The following is a 21,509-nucleotide window of genomic DNA, read 5'->3' as shown; positions in this document are numbered from 1 at the left end:
CTAGTCTACTCACAGCCAGGGACCAAGCAGAGACATGAGAGGCTGCAGCCAGCAGCCTCCCCCTCTGCACTGAGCAGAGAATCTTTGGTCCACAGATCTCCAGGCAGGGAAAGCGGGAAGAAGGGACATGGGAAATGTAAGTGGGGCTGGGAGCTGATTCTCAGAGCTGCTGAGCCCCTGCTGGCCCCACTGAGATCAGGGGTTTGGCACCTTGGAAAAGCAGGCCAGGCTGACTTCTCCTAGCCTCCCTCAGGGCAGCAAGGGATCAAAGCAATGACAAACTTTGCACAGAGAGCTCCTTCCATCGCAGGCGCTAGAATGGGGAGGGAGCCTTAAGGGCCGTGGGGGAAGTGCTGAGCTTATTTTTCCTAGCACAGGAGAAAAACCAAACCCACTTCCTGACGGCTGCCGAAACAGGCCAGGTGGAGAGATTAGGACTAGAGGCTGCTCTGCAGGCCTCCCTCCTCCCGCCCCATCCTGGCCAAGCATTCCTGTCCTCCTCACAAGCATTTGAGGATATAGAAGTTGCAGGCCGTCCCGCGGGGGCAGTTGCAGAGTCTCCCGATCCGGGCTCCTTTCCTCACGGCACACAGCTCTCCAGCATCGCACTAGGGGAGAGAAGGGCCACGCGGGTTGGACCAGCCGGTCGGACGCCCCTGGCTCAAAGCTACCACCCGCCTGGCTGCCAGCTCGTTCCCAGGCACTGATCTGTTCTGTCAGGGCTGGTACAGAGCTGCAGATGTGCAGGGGCCACGGCCCCCGTCCCCGGGAGCTCACGATCAACTCCCAGTAACACTGCGGCTGCACCTGTCGGGCAAGGACCTTGGAGTAAACAGAACTGTGAGACGAGAGGATCACAATGGACCCTGCTGGCCTGAGAAACTATAAAACATGGGGGCTGGTAGAGCCCCCATTGCTCATACTGGTGCAGGGGACACAGGGCTGGGTGAGCCCCCGTTGCACATACCGGTGGGGGGGACTGGGCTGGGGGAGCCCCCATTGCTCATACTGGTGGGGGGGACACCTGGGGGAGCCCCCCCTCGCTCTCACTGAGGGGGGCACACGGGATGTCTCCATTGCTCCCCAGGGGAGCTGCCGGGGGCTGGGCCCTACAGAAGACTTGGCGTCTCCATTCAGGCTCCTGAGAGGGAGCTGGGTGCTGCAATCTGGCAGTGCCCGTGCTGAGGTGGCGCTCGCAGCTGCAGGGAGATTTACTCACCAGCTCCCCAGGGCAAAGCACCTAGGACATGTTTACCCCCAGGGCTTTGTTACAGCCTCAGCCCTGAGCCAGACATGGGTGGAGCGAGCAGCGAGGGCCCGAAATAAAGGCTCCTTACCGAGGGCACCGAGCCCAGCTTCTTCTCTACGGAGGGCAGCCGCTCCATCTTCAGCTTCTCCAGCATCTCCTGGAGAGCTTCAATCTGCGGGCGAGAGAGAGCGCATGGGGCGGGCGCTCAGCAGGGCGCCTGGGTCCTCGTCTCCAGCCGGCTCCGCAGGCCCCACAGCGGGGACTGGGGATCGGTCACCCCGGCTATTAGCATGACAAGGGGATCAGCTTGTCGCAAGCACCGGAGTCGAAGGCCATGACCACACTATAGGTGACAAACGCCCTAGTGTAGACATTTCCTGCCGCGGCCAAAGGGGTTTCCCTTCCACCTGCCCAAGCCGCAGTAGCCTGGTCGATGGACAAATTCGCCCATCCCCCTAGCAGTGTCGAGGTGGGGGAAGGTCCTCAACTCCATCCCTCGGGTTTGAATTTCTCACACCCTGAGCGAGGGAGGCAGGGTGCTCTGAATTGTCAGTGGAGCCTCTGTGAAGGTCGATGGGGCTTAGGAGTGTAAGTCACTGAAGTGGGCTGGAAAGCTTCCCCCCACCTAGGGCTGCACAGGCACATGGGGACATCTGCACGGCTTGGCATAGCTGCACCAGCTTAACTCTAGCTCGTGCTGGTAACAACGGTAGTGTGGCCATGGCGGCAGGAGCTGGCAACCAGAGTACAAGCCCACCGGGGCTGTAACCTACCTGCCCCCACTACCCTTCTCTTGTGACCCATGTCAGCTAGATCAAGGCTGTGCTGACCTGCGTGGTCACCACATTTTCCTGGCAGTGTGGCTGTACCCTGAGCGAGAGATGGGCCCTGATCCCTACAAACATACACACTGCAAGGCAGAATTATTGCACTTTGAGAGAGTCAGTGACTCCCCCTAGGAGCTGACCCCAAAGTGCCAGCGCTGTGCCTAAGCCACAAGCCCAACCACTTTGCTTTCAGAGCCCCTGAATCAGTATCAGTCTGGGTGACTGGAGCAGCCAGTGGCACCAACAAACAGGACTGGTGCTTCCTGCTTTCTCTTGGTGTTTTAGCCTCAACCCCCCGTCCCAGCAGGGAGCATGTTTCTTCTGCCGGTGCACTGGCGTTTTCCTGGCACTCACTCTGCGAAGGAGGACGCTGAAGGGCGTGGAATTGGAATGCGTTCTGGGGTCGTTTATGGGGCGAGGGTGTTCGCTCGCTCAGTTCCATCTGCCACCCGCTGCTACCCCCTCACTTTAAACACCCGCTGGGCAGCTCATGTATCCGTGCAACCTTAGGCAAGTTGCATGGCAAGGCCCAGACACAGGCAGCTACGGGTGCAGTTATAGGTGATTTTGAAAATCCCACTAGTCACCTGTCTGCACCTTGCAAAGCTGGGCCTTACTCTGTAAAAGGGGGGGTGATGAATCTTTTCACCCCCTGTTCTCTGCCTTGGCTGCTTAGACTGGGAGCGCTTTAAAGCAAGGACTGTTCTCGCTGCGCATCTGTGCAGCGCCTGGCACCATGGGGCCCCGGCCTTAGTTCAGGATTCTAGATGTTATGACGACACAGTAAATACTCTCCCTCTCACTCAGTACTGATGGTCCCCATTACTGCAATATTTAAATGCCTCTTGAAGTAGTATTTCCCGTTCTATTTCCCAGGACAAGCAGGGATCTCTCTGTAGCTCTCTCAGGTAGTGAGAAAGTATCTTTGTATCTTTCTGGCCCTATCCACTCTTGTTATGTTAACTCCCTGAAGCTCCTCGGCCTGTTGCTATTGAGACCCTGGATAAAGGAGCGTTAGATGCACATGCACTAGAACAGCCATGTTGCTGACAAACTTTAAAAACTGAGACCAGATAAACAGCAGGAAAGCTCAGAAATTCAGAGCCCTGGGCCATATTTCTTTTCCCAGTAGCCCATCTCGAGCACTGAACATCTAGTTAAAAAGTTTAAAACATGAATGAAAAGACGTGCTCCAGAAAAATCACCCACTCGAATACCTTTGCATCCAGAGTCAAGAAATGAAAGTGACAGTAAAGCAGTGGGGTCCGTCCATTTTCTTTATGCAGCCCCATGTCCAGAGAGGCTGTGTGTGTTTTAACCTAATTATAACAGCATATTTACTATTCGTTTCCTGTCAGTTTCAACTGAACAACAGCCATAAATCAGTGCAATAAAAACCAAACTGCTTTTTAAAGAAAGTGCCTGGTTTTCACTGGAAACCCCTTTAGCAAACCAACAGCAGGGACTGATTCATGGCTTGGAGAGAGAGGAGAGGAGAGTTGTCACTGTTACTTAGCTAGACGTGCTTCCTAGACACTTCACAGCCTGTTTGTCCTGGCCGTAGGAAGCCCCTGTCTATCTATGGGATCCCATTGCAGTAGCAGGCAAGCGCCTCCCAAGCACCAGTGAGTTTCTCCTTGCCGTGGCCAAGCATTACCCAGGTTCAGCAAAGACTTGAGCCCGTGCTATTGAACTGGGGCCTGAAAGAGACCAGAGTCATCTACCCTTTGAGCTGGCACTTCGGGAGACCAGACAGCAGGTGTGAAAAATCAGGACAGGGGTTGGGGGGTAATAGGAGCTTATATAAGAAAAAGACCCAAAAATCAGGACTGTCCCTATAAAATCGGGACATCTGGTCACCCTACTGGTGCTGCAGTTGCCAGCTGGGGGAGGAGTGTGCAGGCCAGCGCTGATGGCACCAGGCCGTGAGAACCAGCAGCGTTGCCCCAGCGGTCGCTACCTAGCGTCCCAGGCAGGGTTAAGCTCAGGGCAGGTAGCCCCAGCGCTGGCCCGATCAGGACTCGCTTGCCTCCGTCCGCGTGAGCTGGAAATCACCCCTCCGGGGTGGCGGCGAAGGGACCCTCAGCCAGGGGTTGGGCAGGGCTGAAGGAAAAACCAATCTCAGCCTAATGGACTTAGGTCACCCGGGGCCAGTGGCAGAGCCGGGACATGACCCAGGAGGCCCAGCTCAGTGCCTGAGCCACACGCCCATCCTCCCACCTCGCCCCCGAGGGGACGGGCCGCCCCCTGCACGCTTCCCCCCTTACCAGGTCCTTTTCTTCCCGGCTTTGGCTGGCTGCAGCCCCGGGCCCCCGGGGCTCCTGGCCGGCGCCCAGCAGGTAGAGCAGCGAGCATCCCAGGCAGAGGCGGCCGAGGCGGGAGCTCTCCATGGTGCTGAAGCTCCGGCGCGACCCCCTTGGCTCGCCCCGGGCTGCAGCTCGCTCGGCTTTATACCGCGTCTCGCCGGCACTTTGAATGCGGAGCGACACCCCCGCTGGCGCCGGATTGGTGGAAACGGTTTCTCCGGGGGTGGGGGCGGCCCGGGGGGGCTGGCCGGGGAGCTGGGGCTGTCTGGTAGCACCAGGCCACCGGTGATGGATTTTAGCTTTCCAGCCCCAGGACGCCCCCGCCCCAGCCAGCTCCCCGCGGGGCGCGGTGACCACGAGTGTGAGGAGCACCCTGCCACTGGGCCCCGGGCACGACGCTGGGCAGGGGCCCTGCCGGCAGCTGGAGCCAGCCCTGGCAGCAGGGTGATTAGGCCTGGCTCAGGGGGTACAGCACAAGCCAAGGGGCTCGGGACCGGCTGGGTTCTAATCCCATTGCCGCCAGGTAACTCTGCCCGTCCCACCGTTCCTGCCTCGGTTTCCCCAGGCTGCACAATAGTTACTGATGCTTGAGCTGCCTTTTCAAAGAGCCGGGAACCCCAACTGCTGGCGCCTGTTGAGGGGAGGCAACCCCCCTGTTTCATTTAGGCCCTAAGCTCTGCGAGGAACCAACGGGGCAAAGGCTGCTCGAGAGACAGGCCATAACTCAGGCTGCCTGGCTCAGAGAGTCTTAAGTAGGTGGAGACAAGGCCCAAATGCTGCGCTTAGCGGCTTAACTCCAAAGGGTGGAAAATCAATGGATGAAACAGGCCAGGGCTGGGCCCTCCAGAGCCTCATCACAAAGCGATTCCACCTTGTCAAGAAGCATCAGGGCTGATCCACCAGGACGCTGTGTCCCCACCGGTAAATCACCAGAACTATCTGGCCCACATGCACTAATGGGCCTGCAGGGACCAGCAGCCCCTGGGCGGCCGTGCTGAGACTGGAGTGTGGGATTTCCTCGGCGTGTGGCGGGGGCTGGAAAGTGGCAGACAGGCCAGTGAAGGGATTTCTCTTTGCAGGCTCCATCCTGGCTCATCCCTCAGTGCAGAGTGATGGGGCTGGGGGCTGGCTGGGTGATGTCACCCTTCACAGGCTCCCAGACGTTATGGTCAGAAGGGATCATCGCGATTATCTGGTCTGACCTCCTGCACATTGCAGGCCACAGAATCTCACCCACCTGCTGCTGGAATAGACCCCTGACCTCTGGCAGAGTCACTGACCTCCTCAAATCGTGGTTGAAAGACATCAAGTAGCAGAGAATCCACCATTTACACTGGTTTAAACCTGCGCGTGACCCCTGCCCCACGCTGCAGAGGAAGGCGAAAAACCTTGAGGGTCTCTGCCAATCTGACCCAGGGAAAGTTCCTTCCCAACCCCAAATAGGGGGATCAGTTAGGCCCTGAGCATGTGGGTCAAGACCCGCCAGCCAGACACCTGCGAAAGAATTCTCTAGTAACAGAGCCCTCCCCAGCTAGTGTCCCATCACCGCCTCTTGGCGAGATTTGCTGCTGGCAGTCGCTGATTGGCTACACACCATTGTAGGCAGTCCCATCAGCCCGGGATCTAGGGGAAAACTATGTGGGGGCTGGGGCAGCCTGGCCCCAGGGGCTAGACATACCCCTGCTTGGACCACAATAAGTGCATCTTCACTAGGGGAAAAACGGGCTCGCAGGACTCACAAGGGAAAATTCTATGGCCGAGGAGGCAGATTATAGTTTTCACATGAATCAACAGGTTGAAGTACAGACACTGGGGGAGTGCAGAGCCCCAGGGCAGGTCATCAGCCCAGCCTGCCCCACCTCTGCTGGGCAGAGGCCTCAGGAGGAAGCCCAGTAGTACAGACTGGCTGCAGAGGGGAGCTGTGGGGCCAGATTTGGCTGGAGAGCTGAGCTGCCAGAGAGGCACTAACCCCTAGGCAGACAGTCCATCCCTTCCGGGTACTCCAACGCGCTGTCTACACTACGAACGAGGGGGCGAGGCCCTGCCCAGGGACACATGCGCTCATAGTGTGAGTATAAATAGCTGCATCACTGAGCACGCAGCTACCTGTGCCAGGTGGACTTGGCCCTGTCATGGGCTCAGCTGTGCCCCCAGGGCCGCTACCATGGCTTCATGGCTATTTACAGTCCTGCTCGCTCCCCTACACCTGCACACAAGCAGGGGAATCATGTTGTAGTGTAGACAGAGGCTGAGCCACCTGGGCCAAGGGTGAGACCAGGGAAGCCCCAAGCGGGTGCAGGCCGGGGAGTCAGTTCTGTGCACATGGGGCTTGCGCTGAGGCCCCCCTCCCCAGAGCATCCTCCCAGGAGTGAGCAGCAAACAGTGACGCAGGCTTTCTGTGCAGCCAGCACCCACGGGAGCAGCAAGGTCTGTGCATGCCCCCTCAGCTGCCGTCACCCTCCCAGGGCAGGGGCAGCCAATTCACTGAGCAAACATTACTTCCCCTACCCACCACCCTGCAACTTCTCAGCCTCCTGCCCCCTCGCCAGCAGCCCCACCCCTCCCTAAGCAGCCACAGAGCTGAGCCCAGCAGGTCCCTGCAAACAGCAGATGGCTACAAGCTGCAGCCAGGCAGACTGCGAGTGAGTAACTTTGCCAGATACCGGCAGCACTGCCTCATCTCCCTGCCCCAGGGAGGCCTGTGCCGAGAGATGTGCCTGGCACTCTGCTCTGGCTGGGCAGATCAGCCCAATCTAGTGGCAGGGAGTTCCCCACACCCAGAGGGTTTCATCCGGGCCAGCGTTCAGGGAAGGCTGGCTGGAGAGCAAGGCAGCCATTTGCATAGCTAGGACAGTTGCTTTGCGAGTGGGCCTGGGTGGGCATCTTCCAAGGCGGAGCTGGTGAGACCCAAGGAGCTGGGGGTTTCGGTTCCTTTGCAATAGATTTGATGATATTTTCACTCTCCAGGGGCAGGGGTGGGGTACTAGCGGCTGGGGTTACAAGGCCTGGGTGCGGAGCAGGCTCCTGCAGGGCCAGGCCCCATGAGTCATGGGCAGGTGTCTCCAGCCTCCCGGCTGGCTGAGATCAGCGCTGGCTGTAAACATAATTTGTTTTGCTGAGTCCTTATTGGCACCTGCAGCCAGGCCCCAAGCCATAAATCCTGGCAGCAGGAATGGCAGCAGTTAGCCGCTGAGCCCTGGAAGAATCAACTGGCCGTTCCCGAGGGGGGCGGCTCCGTCAGCCTCTCACAGCTCCAGCCCTGTGCTGTGGCTGAACGATCCGGAGGGAGCAAGCAGGGGCTGAGGGCAGATTCCCTGCTGGGCCCCCAAGCAAGAGCAGCACTGATGGGGAGCAACCCAAGGCTACTGCTTCCCGGTGAGGCTGCGGGCCTGGGAGTGGGGAGGAAGTTACCTGTCAGCTCTGTCTTCTTGGGGCACCAGGGCGCAGCATCCAGCCTGTCTGCTCACAAAGGACACCCCGCTCCCAGCCTCTGCTTGGACCAAAACCGCTCAGAAGAAAGACTTACAAAAAGCAATGAAAAGGCCGTGGGAGAGACACCTAGACCCCTCTGGACAAGGGTGACGGATTAAGGGAACTCCCTCAGCTCAGAGGGGACAGGGAGGCATCCCCATTAGCGTACAGACTGGAGAACTGAGATTCCAAGGCAAGAACCGCACAGAACTCTGGGACCAGAAAGCAGGGAAGCACTGCAGGATGGGGGATCTCTGCTCCAGATGTCAATGAACCCGCCTGCACACACCCAGCTCAGCAGTTATCAGACCGATTCTAGTAATAAATCCGTTATCGGGATCCAAACTGTACTGTGAGCTCCCTGGGCAGAACACGGCCCCCAGCCAGGAATGATCAGTTCCTATTGTCTAGCCTGAATAAAGCAACTCTGATCTACTCCTCTGAGTCATCAGTGTACCCACAAAGAGATCCAGCGTCTCCCTTGAACCACTGTTCTTTCGCTTCAAAACCCCCGACCCACACTCAGGTCAGTGCTCTGATGCCTGGATCCACAACCTGCATCAGTTCCATGGGGACTTCATCTTCTCCTGACTGACTGCACTGGGGGCTCTGTTTGTCTCCAGCACTCCGGCCCCCCAGCTACCACCACCACCTGGGACCCCCGCTCGAGTCAAAACAGTGCGGTGAGAACCCAACTCTCTCTCTCCCTCTCTTTTTTTTCCTATTCTAGGTAGTTTTCTAAACATGATTTTTGTAATCAATTTGAAGCTAGATTTACTATTGTAGCTGGTTTGGTTGGTTGGCTCTCCTGGTGTGGTTATAACCTGGCAATAAATCACTTTTCTGCTTACGCTGGTTGCTTCCCTCCCTCTCTCTCCCTTTTGTGTTTTTAGATTCCCCATTCGCTCTGCAACAACACTTTGTACCGCAGCTAAAGATCCCCGCAGGGCCAAAAAATCCTGTGAGGTTTGCTCATCACGTGGGTTCCTACCAGCATAACTGTCATGTGAAAGGGGATAGGGACATGCTGAACCTGTTGCATAGGAGGGTGACAGCTTGGGAGCGCTGCTCGACCCAGCCCGCCGAGTCCAGGGGCGCACAAGTGGTCAGCTTGGGAGCGCTGCTCGACCCAGCCCGCCGAGTCCAGGGGCGCACAAGCAGCTAGCTTGGGAGCACTGCTCGACCTGGCCCACCGAGTCCAGGGGCACACAAGTGGTCAGCTTGGGAGCGCTGCTCGACCCGGCCCACCGAGTCCAGGGGCGCACAAGGACCTAGCTTGGGAGCGCTGCTCGACCCGGCCCACCGAGTCCAGGGGCGCACAAGGACCTAGCTTGGGAGCGCTGCTCGACCCGGCCCACCGAGTCCAGGGGCGCACAAGGACCTAGCTTGGGAGCGCTGCTCGACCCGGCCCACCGAGTCCAGGGGCGCACAAGCAGCTAGCTTAGGAGCGCTGCTCGACCCGGCCCGCCGAGTCCAGGGGCGCACAAGCAGCTAGCTTAGGAGCGCTGCTCGACCCGGCCCGCCGAGTCCAGGGGCGCACAAGCAGCTAGCTTAGGAGCGCTGCTCGACCCGGCCCGCCGAGTCCAGGGGCGCACAAGCAGCTAGCTTAGGAGCGCTGCTCGACCCGGCCCGCCGAGTCCAGGGGCGCACAAGCAGCTAGCTTAGGAGCGCTGCTCGACCCGGCCCGCCGAGTCCAGGGGCGCACAAGCAGCTAGCTTAGGAGCGCTGCTCGACCCGGCCCGCCGAGTCCAGGGGCGCACAAGCAGCTAGCTTGGGAGCGCTGCTCGACCCGGCCCGCCGAGTCCAGGGGCGCACAAGCAGCTAGCTTGGGAGCGCTGCTCGACCCGGCCCGCCGAGTCCAGGGGCGCACAAGCAGCTAGCTTGGGAGCGCTGCTCGACCCGGCCCACCGAGTCCAGGGGCGCACAAGCAGCTAGCTTAGGAGCGCTGCTCGACCCGGCCCACCGAGTCCAGGGGCGCACAAGCAGCTAGCTTGGGAGCGCTGCTCGACCCGGCCCGCTCAGACACGCTCTGTTAACGTGTGTGAGAACCTAGGCCCTGCAGGAGAGCTCCACTGGGAGGGAACTTGCAGCAGGGAAAACACAAGTGGCACAAGCAGAACATTGAGAGAATTACAGACCCTCCCACCCCAGAAGAGTGACGCAAATGAGCGTGCCCCAAAGTAACAGGAAAAGCTGGCACCAGGGCGATTTAAGGCACCAGGGCAAATCCTTGCATTTACTAAGAGCTCATGATTGTGCAGGCAGGACAAGGACTTTGGCTTCACCCTCAAGCCAGGCGCAGGGAGTGTGCAGCCCAGGCCTACGCTCACAGGCCCGAGCAGGGTGAGGGGCCCGGCTCTGACGCTGTGCCGATGCAGAGATACACCCTGGCAGCTCCTCAAGGCACTGCAGTGCTGGGGGCTGCCCAGACACAGGCCCCAGCCACAGGACGAGGGCAGGCGCATTCTGCCCATTTCACAGAGGCCCAGAGAGATGCAGCAACTTGATCAAGGCCACCCAGGGAGTTTGTGGCAGAGGCAGGACTCAAACCCAGGACACACAGGGACTGTCCAATCATCTAGCCTGTGTGTCACAGGCTCAAGAACTGCACCCAGTGACCCCCCCACCCCCACCCTCCATGGCCGCTCCCCTGAAAAGCCACCCAGCCTTGGAGGGGTGTGAACTCCTATGGGTGTAGGGCGCAGCCCAGCACCTTAGCCCATCTCGGTCCCAGTGAGCATGTTTCAAACACGGGAACCCACCGCCATCCCCACATCCCACCAACGGGAAAACCCCTCCCCCTCCGCCCGTCCAGACCAACAACCTCCCTGGAGCACAGGGTCTGACAAACACCTTTTATTGGAAACTGCTGACGGGCCGCAGCCATCCCGCCTGCGCACGCCTGCCGCTGGGGAGCGATGCCTCCACCCCCTGGACTCCAGCCGGGCTCGGAGCCAGCACGGGACGAAGGCTGCTTCCGTCCTCTCCCTCCCCGGGGTGCACGGCCAGCTGGTATCCAGCACTGCAGAGTCCCAGTCCTCGAAGCACGAGCGCCGGTGCCAGCGCGGAGACCTCTGGCCGACGGGGCCACTGCCTCAAGCCTGCCGCGGGGGGGAGCAAGGAGCCAGACCCAGCTGCAAGGAGGAACGGGGGAGAGATGAGGGGGAGGAGATGAGGTGACGCTACTGCCCCCTGCTAGGGGAGAGGGATCCCCCAGAGCTTCCCCACTCAGACAGGAGGAGGCTGTGGAGGCAGCAGAGGGATTGATTGCCCTAGAGATCCCTGGAGTGTGTGGGGTGGGAGCACTCAGATGCTCCCAAGGGTCTCGGTGGAGGATTAGCCACATCACAAGGCAGCTTGGCACAACTGGCCATGTCCGCAGGCACCCGGTGGAATAGCTTGGGGGGGTGGGAATAAGGACTATGGGGCACTGGCGGATCTGGGGGTGAGGAAGAGCCCTGTGCCACACGGACCCGATCACTTCCTGCCACACAGCCGGGAGCCAGCGCCTCATCTCCCTGCCCTCCCCCAGCCCAATATCCACACAGTACAAACCCAACCTGCCCCTAACAGCGCGGGGACGACTTCTTCCACCGTGGTCCCTGCTTTGGACGGGGGGTCGCCGCCTCCGCCCGGCCTTGTCTGAGTCCCTGCAAGGCACGAAAGGGTTAACGTGTAGCACCCAAAGGCTGCTAGTTCAAATCCAGGCCCAGTCATGTGCCAGCTCAGTGCCTGGATGCACCCCAGTTCCTCTGCCCCTAGCCCCTGCAGCCCCCTACGGTGAGGGGAGCCCCTCAGGACATCCAGCCCATGTCCCAGAGAGCCCCTCCCCCATTTAGCTCCATCTCACACAGCTAAACTCAGGGCTGCAGGCAGCACGGCTCACGCCCAGCACCGTCAGCCACCCTAAGCGGCGAGGGGGGGCGGTACCACCCGTGGCCAGTGCAGCCCCAGCCCCCACCCTGCAGCACTGGGGAGAGGGGCAAGACAGCCCAATCACCAAGGGGGGCAGATCCCCCTGCAGCCAGGCCTTACCATGTAGAAGCCAGTGTGGTACCCGCTCATGTACCAGGCCAGGAGCATGCAGGCCAGGGGCCCCCCCTCATCATCTTCTGCGCACAGTGAGTCCAGCAGCAGTGGCGGGGGGGGAGGGACGACCTGGAAAAGCAGCAGCAGAGATCCTGGTCAGGGACCTTCCCTAGCAATAAAGATGCTTGCAGAGATCCCCCTCCTCTGGGGGGGTCGCTCACCCAGGATGCACAGGGATGTGGGAGCTTTACCTGATCCCTCCTGCCCGAGTGTGACGCTCAAATCAACAGCCCACTGGCTCCACCTAGTGGCTTCTTTGTGCTCCAGCCTGCAGGGGGGGGGATTCCCCCCCCTCGCCTCCCAGAGGGTAGTGACAGCCTGGGCAAAGCTGGGGGCGCAGCAGCGCTGGGCTCCCATGCCAAGCTCAGAGGGGTGGCCAACCCGGGGTCCGATGCTGCAGGATGGCAGCTGGCCCTGGAAGTCTGGCCAGAGCATGGACTACCAGAGATGGCATTGGGCTACCAGTACTGCCCTTTAACAGCTCCCGGGCTTTGGGTTCAGCACTGGTTTGCCCCCTCCCCCAGCCCGGGAGATCAACAGCCAGGGCCCTTTCCCGCAAGGCGGGATTCGCGGTGGCTCTGGGTTTGCCGTAGAAATGGGTGCCCGAGGAGGAGTGGGTACACTCACCGGGGGGCAGGCAGATCTGCGGGGCGGGGGGCCGAAGGACAGCAAGGGACCAGGCCACCAGGAGCTGCTCTGAAAGGGAGGCAGAGAGCAGGCGTGAGCCCAGAGAGAGGACCCCAGCGAGCCAGGGATGGAGCGGGCCCCACGGTGTGATGCAAGCATCTCCTGTCAGCTGTTCCAAAACCCCAGTGGGGCATGGGTCACTAGCCCCCAGACCCTAATGGGATGCCCTCATCCTTCCCCTCCCCTCCCCTTGGGTCTGGGCTAAGTGGGGAGGGGGCCCTGGTACGGGGCCAGACATTTAAAGGGGGTTGAACGTGGCCGGGGCAGAAGGGGCTAATCCCACTAGCCCCTGCTCGAAGGGCCATTGGCCCATGCCCTCCCATCGCACTGCTCCCACTTGATGGCAACACTGACTCCCAGGAACAGGGACCCCCCCTCCCCACAACCTACTCCCAGAAGCACAGCACCCCCTAGTTCCACCATGGGGTACTGGGGCAGCACCGACTGCCAGAGGAGCACACCCCCTAGTGCCATGTTGCACACTGGAGTCAGCACCCACTCCAAAGGGACCGTGCCCCCTACTGGGTCCCTGGCCCTGCTTCCTGCAGCCCAGTGCCCCCTAGCACCACCCACGAGTAGTGGGGTCAGCACTGATCCCCCTCTCCCGAGGGAGAGCTCCCCACTCTGAGACACCTCGTTCCTATGCAGCAGCCAGGGCTTTCCCCCTAGATTCCCCAGGAGTCGCCCATTCGAGTCCTGAGCAGACCAAACCCTACTTAGCGGCAGGGCTCCGAGGCTGCAGCTTGCGTTGGTCTCCCTGTGATGCAGGGGGGAGGACAGGTGGGGAGGGGGCTGCGGTTTAAGCTCCCCCAGGTCACTGTCCCAGTGGGGCAATCCCAAGCACTCACCTTGGGCGGCGGGGGGAAGTAATGTGCCCACTCCCCTTTCCTGTTCTGCCTCTTCCAGCTGTGGGGCGGCTCGTGGGGGAAGCTGGGGCTGCGTCCCCTGGGCACTCGGGGGGGGACCACTTCAGCCTTGCCAAGGAGACACAGGGATCAGAGCAGAGCATGCCCCAGGCGTGCCCTGTGCTGCCACCAGCACCCAGCAGAGACAGTGCCAGACCTGCGACCCCCCTCACCTGCCCCAGGGGACTCCACAGAGAAGGGGGGAGGCACAGAGCTGGCAGGGGATTGGATAAGGGAGAGAAGCGGGGACACTGACTGCAGGGGAGAGCGCCCCCTACTGAGCCCCCCAGCTCGCTGCAGCACAATGCCCCCAAGCACTGAGCTGTGGTACTGGAGCCAGCACTGACTGCAGGGGAGAGCACCCCCTACTGAGCCCCCCCATCCACTGCAGCACAGCGCCCCCTAGCACTGAGCTTTGGGGGCAATTTGGGTGGACAAAGGGAAGTGAAGAGAAAAACGGAGTGAGGGAGGGTGCATGAGTGGGCAGAGTTAAGGGGAAGGGAAGTTAATGGGGGACTCAGGGCTACTGCAGTGATTACAGCTGAGATCTCCCCTTCCCCAAATCAGTCCCTCACTAAAAGAGTCCCCTTCACACACACCCCAGCCACTTCTTTAATGGCCCTCACTCCCCCTCCCATGGGGGGCCACTCACCCTCCAGCTGTCCAGGTCCCCATCCACGGCCCCGCACGGGGGCAGCAGCTCCTCCAGCGCCTGCTGTTCCTTGTTACCGTAGCCGACAAACTCCACCAGGCACATCCCCGCCGCGGCGTCCACCGATCGCACCATGGCTGGGTAGAGCAGCCCGTCCTCCGACCAGATGGCGCTGCAGGCGTCACCCGCCTTCCACTGGGAAGTGGCACCAACCGGGGCTTACTCGAGAGCCCATCACACAGACAGCCTGGCTGCTAGGGACCCCTTGGGGCCCCAGAGTCTGTGTCTGCCTCAGGGTCCCGGCAAAACCCCAGTTCGGGACAGCACCTTTCACCTCCCCCTGCGGCGTTAGAGGGAGGCAGAGCTCTGCTGTGTGCTGGTACTTGGACCCAGGTGTCCTGAATCCCACACCCAGGCTCGGGTCACGAGGCCCCGTTCCTCTTCCTGCACTGGGAACAGAACTCAGGCATCCTGACACTCTCCTCTGCTCTAACCATTCAACCACACTCTCCCCACCCCCTGAGAACAGTCCGGCTCCCAGCCCCATGCTCTAACCACCACACCAGACCACCTCCCATTGAGATGGGTGAATCTGTGAGCAGATAGTTCCCCCGCAGGGTGGGCGAAGTGCCCAGGCTAAGGGGGGCGAACCAGGCCCTCCTGGCTAACCCTGCCAGCGTCCCCACTATGCCAGACGGCTCCGCGCAGCCTCACCCTGCAGCATCTCACCGTTCTCCGGGGCTCCAGCAAGTCGTCTGGGCTCCTGTCGGGGGGCAACAGGTCCCGCAGCCTCTGTTCCTCCCGATTGCCGTAGCGCTCATACTCCACCTCACAGGCATCCCACTCCTCGCTCAGGGAGACGACGCGAGCCGGGTAGAGCAGCCCGTCTCCGGACCAGACAGCGCAGCAGGCGTCACCCACCTTCCACTGCGGGGAGAGACAGGGAGGGGCCTCAGGGCTATGGCAGGGACACGCGTCAGCACGGGTAACAGAAGAGCCATAGCCCACACTACTCAGCATGAACCATCCTTGTGCAACGCACATGCTAGTGCAGCATTTGCACTATTCCACACTCTGCCCCAACCCCAACCCTGGATCCTGCAGCCTCCTGCAGAACCCCAGGGATGACTCCTTGCCCTCACCCCTCTCCAGATTCCCACAGGGCCCTCTCCTCTGGGTGTGCACATGAGAGCCCCACCCATCATAGGGGTGGAGCCAAGAGGAGTCCCTCCCCTTAAAGAGACAGAAACCAGCACCCCCAGGACCCAGGGCTGAGTTTGCTATGTGATGTCAATGGTTTCTCCTGTCCTGGTGGAGCCAACAGAAGTGGGATGGGCTTGTTCTACAGCAGGTAACAGATCGTTTCTTGTTTTGTACTCACCTGGGAGCCTTCCTCCTCTTTCTTCTCCTCCTCCTCATCTCCCTCGCTCTCGGCCTCGCTGGAGGCTGAGGACTCAGAGCTCTTGGATGCCTGGTCCTTGTCACCAGCTCCCAGAGTGTCCTGCAATGTTCAAGATACTGTGGCAGCTGAGAGAAGGATGGGGATTTGGGAGGAGCAGCTGCTCTGTTTCCCCATCCCTCCTGAGACAGGCTGGAAGGACCAACCTTTCCCCACAGGGCTGGGGGAGCATCAGACATGGAGAGGGAGGGGACATCCCAGGTCACTGCCCCATAGGGAGCACAGACTGCAGCCTCTGCCCCAATCCTACAGGGGCTGGGCTCAGCAAGACCTGGAGCAGGCAGCTTGGGGGGCACATCCAACAAGGATGTGGGGACATGGGGGGAAGCATCCCCAGAAGTTTGGTTTGGAGACCCCAAGTGCCTCACCTTATAGGAGCGGACAGCTCGGTCGTAGGAGAGGATCAGAGCGTGGTCGTCGGACGCGGCACAGTCTGCAATCTGCAAACAGCACACGCCCCATTACAGAGGATCGTTTATATACACAACATGGGGCTGCGTCCTTCAGCTGAGCCCAGCCACCAGAATCAGCTACCCAGAGAGAGCATGACATACGCTGGCAGGCAGAGAGGCAACCGCATGCCCCGGTCCTGTACCAGGACCTGGTAACGCCGACTCCTGCAGAATTGGGCCCTTAGCACTTGCAAGTAGGAACGTTCTCTTTATTCCCAGCCAACTCGCATGATCGGTGTGAAAGTTCCCAAGCTCTTGAGATCCAGGGATCATAAGAGAATCTCAGCTTCCATTTAAAAATCCAAACTGTTTCTAGCCCACCGAGTTGCAGAGCAAAGCTTGAAAGCATGAGCCCAGAAATCTCATGAAAGTCAAACAAAAAAAGGACCCCAAATCTTATTATTTTTAAGGCAATCTCATGTTTTCTGATTCAGGATTGTGTATGCTGGGCTCTGGTGATGCTGAGATAAGAAAATAAAGGCATGCCAGTGGGAGTTCACCCAGAGCAGCTGGCACCTCCCCTGAGGCTTACCCTGAAAAGATACAGTCCTGATTAGCCTGGACACATTAAACCATCCCCCTCCCCCGGAGAAACTCCAATCTGCCAGATGTGGATTAATGACACCTCACACTTAGCCATGCGGTACAAGGCAGGTATACGTGTTTCCCCTTTTACAGATGGGAAAAGTCTAATGTCACACAGCGTGAAGCCGGCAGAGCTGGGAATAAAAACCCAGCCCACTGCTCTACCCACTAGGCAATGCTGTTTCCTGATCAAGGTAAATAGGAGTGCCGCCTGAACTCAGCAGGGCTACTCACAGGCTTAACGTTAAGCACCTGCTTAGTTCTGGGCAGGATCAGGGCCCCTTGTAAACAAATCACAAAGCAAGCTGGGTAGCAGTCTTTCCTCCCCCCCCCCGCCCATAACATGGGGCAGGGGCCCATTCACCCCCTAAAACCCCAGACAAGAAAACCCCCACAAGTAAGAAGGTTTGGCACTGCTGAAACCTTTGTAACAAACCAATTCGTGTCACTGCTGTAACATTCAAACCAAGAAGTATACAGGCATTTCCCCATTACAGACAACCCTCAGGGTAGGAAATAAATACTATAATGATGCTAATAATAACCACCAGGCTTCTGCATCCGCTGGTTTCCCACTTCTCCGGGGGGTGCAACCACCCCCCAGCGAGGGTTGGATTCCAGGGTATTCTAACCAGCCCCAGCAGCTGAATTCCCTTCTGGGGAGGGGGCAGACCCAGCTCTCTCGTTTCCCCCCTTTTAACTCAGTGCAAAGCAGCACAATAAATGGCTCCAGCTTTTTCAAGTGCAGATTCTTCACCCTGTTTTGCAAGGGGGCGGGGGAGCCACACTGAGTCCTACCCCCCCCCCCCCGGATTTTAGAGGCCAAACTCTGGGGCCCTGAAGCCCAGTGGGGATCTCCAGCAGTTCCAGAGTCTGACGCATGTGGGTTGCACTTACCTGCTGCCCCTCCTTCTGATACACTATCTCCCCCGCGCACTCAGCCATTGCAATCCAAGCCTGCACCCCTAATGCACCATCTCAGGGCAGGAGCAGCCTGCCCCCAGCCCACCATTTCTTCCAAAAAGTTCGTGCATGCATGCAGCTATCTCAAGGCTCCCTGGGAAATGTAGTTTTCTTCATCCTCACTCCTAGCCGCGTTCTATAGGGCAGCAGCGGACGCTTGGACTACAACCCCCAGAGGGCATTGCTCTCCCGCCATAGAGTGGTGGCTGGCAGGCGGACCGCCGCCCTGTTCTGCACAGCGACCCCTGTACGTAGGAGGTACATGGCGCTGTCTAGGGACAGCAAATATTCGCAGGCTGTGCTGGGTGAGGGAGGGAGAGGGTCCATCGGTGTAACAAGCTATGTCGGTGCTCAGCTCAGGCTGGGTTATCAGGATTAGGACGTGATCTCAGGCTGGAGCCTAAAAAAGAGAAGTCCCCCTGGAAGGAAGGCTTCCTTGTGGTTCAGAGACTAGATGGAACCCAAGAGACTGGGGCCCAGGTCTGTTGCAGATTTCCTGGGCGATGCTAGGCGAGTCACTGTATCTCTTTGTGCCTCAGTTTCCCATCTGTCAAGCCGGGATAATGATCCTGTCTTGGCTAGTTCGATAGCAAACTCTTTGGGGCAGAGAGACTCTCTCTGTCTGTGGGGCCCCGGCAGGCTCTCTAGACCCTCCTGGAAATGTAAATAAAAATACTAAACAAATCCTAGCTGCCATGAAACATGACGGCGATTTAATAACCTGCAGCTGTGACCACTGCAGCCCCTCTGCAAGGAGAAGAAAAAGCTCTGGCCCCAGTGAAGCAATGGTGAAAGCTGCCAAAACTCTGCAACACCCAAGGCCATGTGGACAATTTCTCCGGGAAGCTAAGGCACCTCTGGGTGGCCTTCAGTCAACTGCTTCCTGCGAAGCTTTGTGCTGGAGAGGCGGGGGTGCCTCCTTGTCTCCTTGTCCGAGCAGCATTCGGCGGGCCATGGATGGGGCTCCCAGATGGCTATACGTCTTGGTGGTCTATTCTGCTGAGCGATCGCTGAGCTCTGAATTCATCAGGAGTGAAAGGTCCACAGCCCTGATGAAAATCAGGCCCCAGGTACCTGAGAGCTTCCAACATTTCGAGTGGCTAAAGCAGGATGCATTTAAAAAAAATAATCAATCAAGTAATTACATTCTGGGGAAGGCTTGGTACAGCGGCTGTTATAACAACATATTCAAAATAACAAAAGAAACTAGCTCGACAAATGTCTCTCTCTCTGTCTGTCTTCAGCCCTGACAAATTCTGAAATGACTGTCAGCCCCCAAATTTATTTAGTTACTGAATTTTACAGCCAGTTTTGGCTAGAACAAAAGTAAGCAAAACAGTAGCTTCCGTTCCTCTGCAGAGTGTTCCCAGCGGTTGGACAAACTGATCGATGTGGCAGGTTTTGCCTTTGTGCAGTTCAGGTGAAGGCTGCTGCTGCTGGCACTTCATGTGGGAAAAGATATTGGTTTGGCACAGAGTGTGCATTCCTCACCATCCACGCCTCTTCATACACAGGGATTTTTTCCCAGGTAACTTCTCATGTCAGTTATTTTTTTCTGTCCAACGCTGAATAAAGCATGGCTGCGGTGATCAAACAGGAATTTTACAAGTTCTGGAATCACAGAGAATCTTGTCTGGCCATTTATCAAGTCATTCACTGGAGATATTTTATGCCAAAATTCATCTGTTCTCATAGTGTATATTTCAGAAGTGCATCACAGATCTGAACATCCTAAATTCGGAAATTTGGCGTGCACTGATCACATCAGAAAATTGATCAGTTATCACCTCTATTTCGCAGAAAGATGCTGATAAACAACTGGCTGGACTCACACAAGCCAGGCTCTTAAATTCAGGATCTTCTAACAACACTGCCATCTTTGTCATGTAATCCAGTGCTTTGCAAAAAAAACTGCACAGCTCAACCAAGAGTGTTTGCTATGGGCTTGGATGGATCATGTTTTCCTTTCTTGCCAAGTTATGTGTCCCAAAGCCCATATAACCACTTCAGATGCCAGCCACTGCCCCAAAGAGCCCTTGTCATATAGTTCTAACATTTTCACGTGCAGCTATCCCAGAGGGTTGTACAAATATCTCTGTATAGCATCATCATTGCTGGGGCCAAAGGCGAATCTCTGGCACTTTGGTTTGGAGAAGTACAGTGAACCCGTTAATCATGGGCCACACTGCATGCAGAAACAACAAATACACCTGCATCAGAGGACCCTAGATGCTCACCAATGTTCCCGTGGTCCTGCAGCACCTCTTTGCTCTTCCTCACCCAAGGTACTGACAAAGGAGGAAAACAGCATATCCCAAGTAGCCAATGTACATTCAAATCCCTCCAAAGCCCGCCAGGGCATTTTCACGTACTTCACAAGTATCTTCAGGCTGGCACTGCAAAATGCTGTGTATTTATTCAATGAGGGCACCATTCTGACACTTCCCTGTCAATGATCGAACCCTCAGCTTTCATTGCCAATGATTTTCAATGCATGCGCTGCCATCCAGTGTACGAGATGGCAGGGGCGTACGCTCCTTGGTTCATTGTTTGTTTAGTTCTCATTCGAGATAATAACATTGTGGTGCTATCCAGACATGTCTGCAGCATTATCTGCCAAATACATAGAAGATTTATTTCAGGCAACGTTGTGTTTTGTTAGCACACAGTTGGTTCCATCTGAAAAATTCCTGAGATTTATTTGATGTGCAAAGTAACCATATCTACAAACTCCGTAGCTGTGAGACTGTATGTTTCTGGGTGTTTGCATGCAACCAGGAATGAAAAATACTTCCTGACCTCGTCCGAACTAGCATCCAAAGCAAAATATCATTCAAAGCCTTCAATCACATGATGTTCATTTGCAAGGGTTTTAGGTGCGATTGTCCCTTGCATAACAGGGATCACTTTTGTGGAAGCACATGCATAGCTCTTGGCAATTTGGGAGTCTAGGAGCATTGTTTTAAATAAAGGACTAGCATGATCACTGCTAGCACGAGGGACATTATGCTCCGAAAGACATTCTGTAAATCAGATGTCAGCTCTGGTTCTGCTATCACTCATTTTTGATCCAGCACATGGGAACAAGTTGCCCGTGATTTTGACTGTCACAGCCTTGGCACCGCTCACATGTTTCTCCATAGCGATATGTCTTGAAGTATCTTTGTATTCACCATGACTAGCAGAAAAATTAGCTCTGCAATGCTCATGAAAAGTGAACATTCACCCTCCTCTTGATCTTTGTAAAAAATGGTGCTGGGCCTGCCAAGTCTCTTTAAACGGACAAAGACTTTCACTTTTGTCTCGGACCAACCCTTAGTGTCTTCATCAGCCATGGCTGTTGCTGAGTGTTTCAGGGAGTGGGGGTAATTTTATTTTTATTGATTTATTTGATAATCCTGAAATTTGTGGCCTATACTCAAGTTTCATTTTTAATCATGTGAGACTTTGCTACTGATACGATAACCCAATCCAGCCGTGACTCGTTTTAATGCTCGCACGGTGCAGCCGGTTGTGGCTTTCTGAACTCCTTCTCGAATTACAACTCAGCTTCTCCTAGGAATGGCGTTCCAGGTGGAAGTGCGGGGTTTAATGACACACAGAGGGTGAGAGTCATTAAAGAAACCCATGAGCATGACCACCTGTCACGGAATCACTGGGCGATGCTCTGGAACTACTCCATACGAAGCCAGTCAGGACTCTGGGGGGCCTCCTCTCTGTGAGCAGACTATCTCCCAGGGCAAGAAGCTCACGCAGCTTCAACCTTCCTGGCTCTGACCTCGGAGCATTCAGCCTCTCCTGCCCCTCCGTGCACTTCCCGCAGCAAGTCTGCACAGGCGGGGATCCTGGGGAACCAGTGGGCCT

General features: G+C 57.5%; 2 protein-coding genes across 3 annotated transcripts; both read right to left on the bottom strand.

The window, feature by feature from the left end:
• Positions 1-500: 500 nt before the first annotated feature.
• Positions 501-4,466, bottom strand: LOC127040149 (cocaine- and amphetamine-regulated transcript protein-like). Its single transcript, XM_050933971.1, has 3 exons — positions 4,344-4,466; positions 1,338-1,421; positions 501-608 (listed from the first exon to the last, which is right to left on the bottom strand). Exons 1-3 carry the CDS (start codon positions 4,464-4,466, stop codon positions 501-503), a joined length of 315 nt encoding a protein of 104 aa, XP_050789928.1.
• A 6,228-nt stretch (positions 4,467-10,694) lies between these two features.
• Positions 10,695-17,741, bottom strand: LOC127040126 (survival motor neuron protein-like). 2 transcript variants are annotated; one of them, XM_050933927.1, is made up of 10 exons: positions 17,580-17,741; positions 16,014-16,085; positions 15,568-15,687; positions 14,916-15,113; positions 14,187-14,381; positions 13,478-13,603; positions 12,570-12,638; positions 11,889-12,011; positions 11,414-11,503; positions 10,695-10,987 (listed from the first exon to the last, which is right to left on the bottom strand). In XM_050933927.1, exons 1-9 carry the CDS (start codon positions 17,625-17,627, stop codon positions 11,420-11,422), a joined length of 1,035 nt encoding a protein of 344 aa, XP_050789884.1. In that variant the 5' UTR covers positions 17,628-17,741; the 3' UTR covers positions 10,695-10,987; positions 11,414-11,419. The 2 variants fall into 2 exon arrangements, with proteins under 2 accessions (XP_050789884.1, XP_050789885.1); XM_050933928.1 differs by lacking the exon at positions 16,014-16,085.
• Between the last annotated feature and the right edge of the window lie 3,768 nt (positions 17,742-21,509).

Source organism: Gopherus flavomarginatus, chromosome 24, assembly GCF_025201925.1.
Source record: "Gopherus flavomarginatus isolate rGopFla2 chromosome 24, rGopFla2.mat.asm, whole genome shotgun sequence".
In the NCBI taxonomy this organism is placed as follows: Eukaryota; Metazoa; Chordata; order Testudines; family Testudinidae; genus Gopherus; species Gopherus flavomarginatus.
Note: the sequence above shows the minus strand (reverse complement) of the source record. Positions and strands in the feature narration are given on the sequence as shown.

Excerpts from the sequence above, each read along its gene's own strand:
- LOC127040126 (XM_050933927.1), bottom strand. The coding sequence starts at position 17,627 with ATGGCTGAGTGCGCGGGGGAGATAGTGTATCAGAAGGAGGGGCAGCAG. Across the intron at positions 16,086-17,579 it reads ATCAGAAGGAGGGGCAGCAG|ATTGCAGACTGTGCCGCGTC; the intron begins GTAAGTGCAACC and ends TGCTGTTTGCAG. Across the intron at positions 15,114-15,567 it reads AAGAGGAGGAAGGCTCCCAG|TGGAAGGTGGGTGACGCCTG; the intron begins GTGAGTACAAAA and ends CTCTCCCCGCAG.
- LOC127040149 (XM_050933971.1), bottom strand. The coding sequence starts at position 4,466 with ATGGAGAGCTCCCGCCTCGGCCGCCTCTGCCTGGGATGCTCGCTGCTC. Across the intron at positions 1,422-4,343 it reads GCCGGGAAGAAAAGGACCTG|ATTGAAGCTCTCCAGGAGAT; the intron begins GTAAGGGGGGAA and ends TCTCGCCCGCAG. Across the intron at positions 609-1,337 it reads AGCTGGGCTCGGTGCCCTCG|TGCGATGCTGGAGAGCTGTG; the intron begins GTAAGGAGCCTT and ends TCTCTCCCCTAG.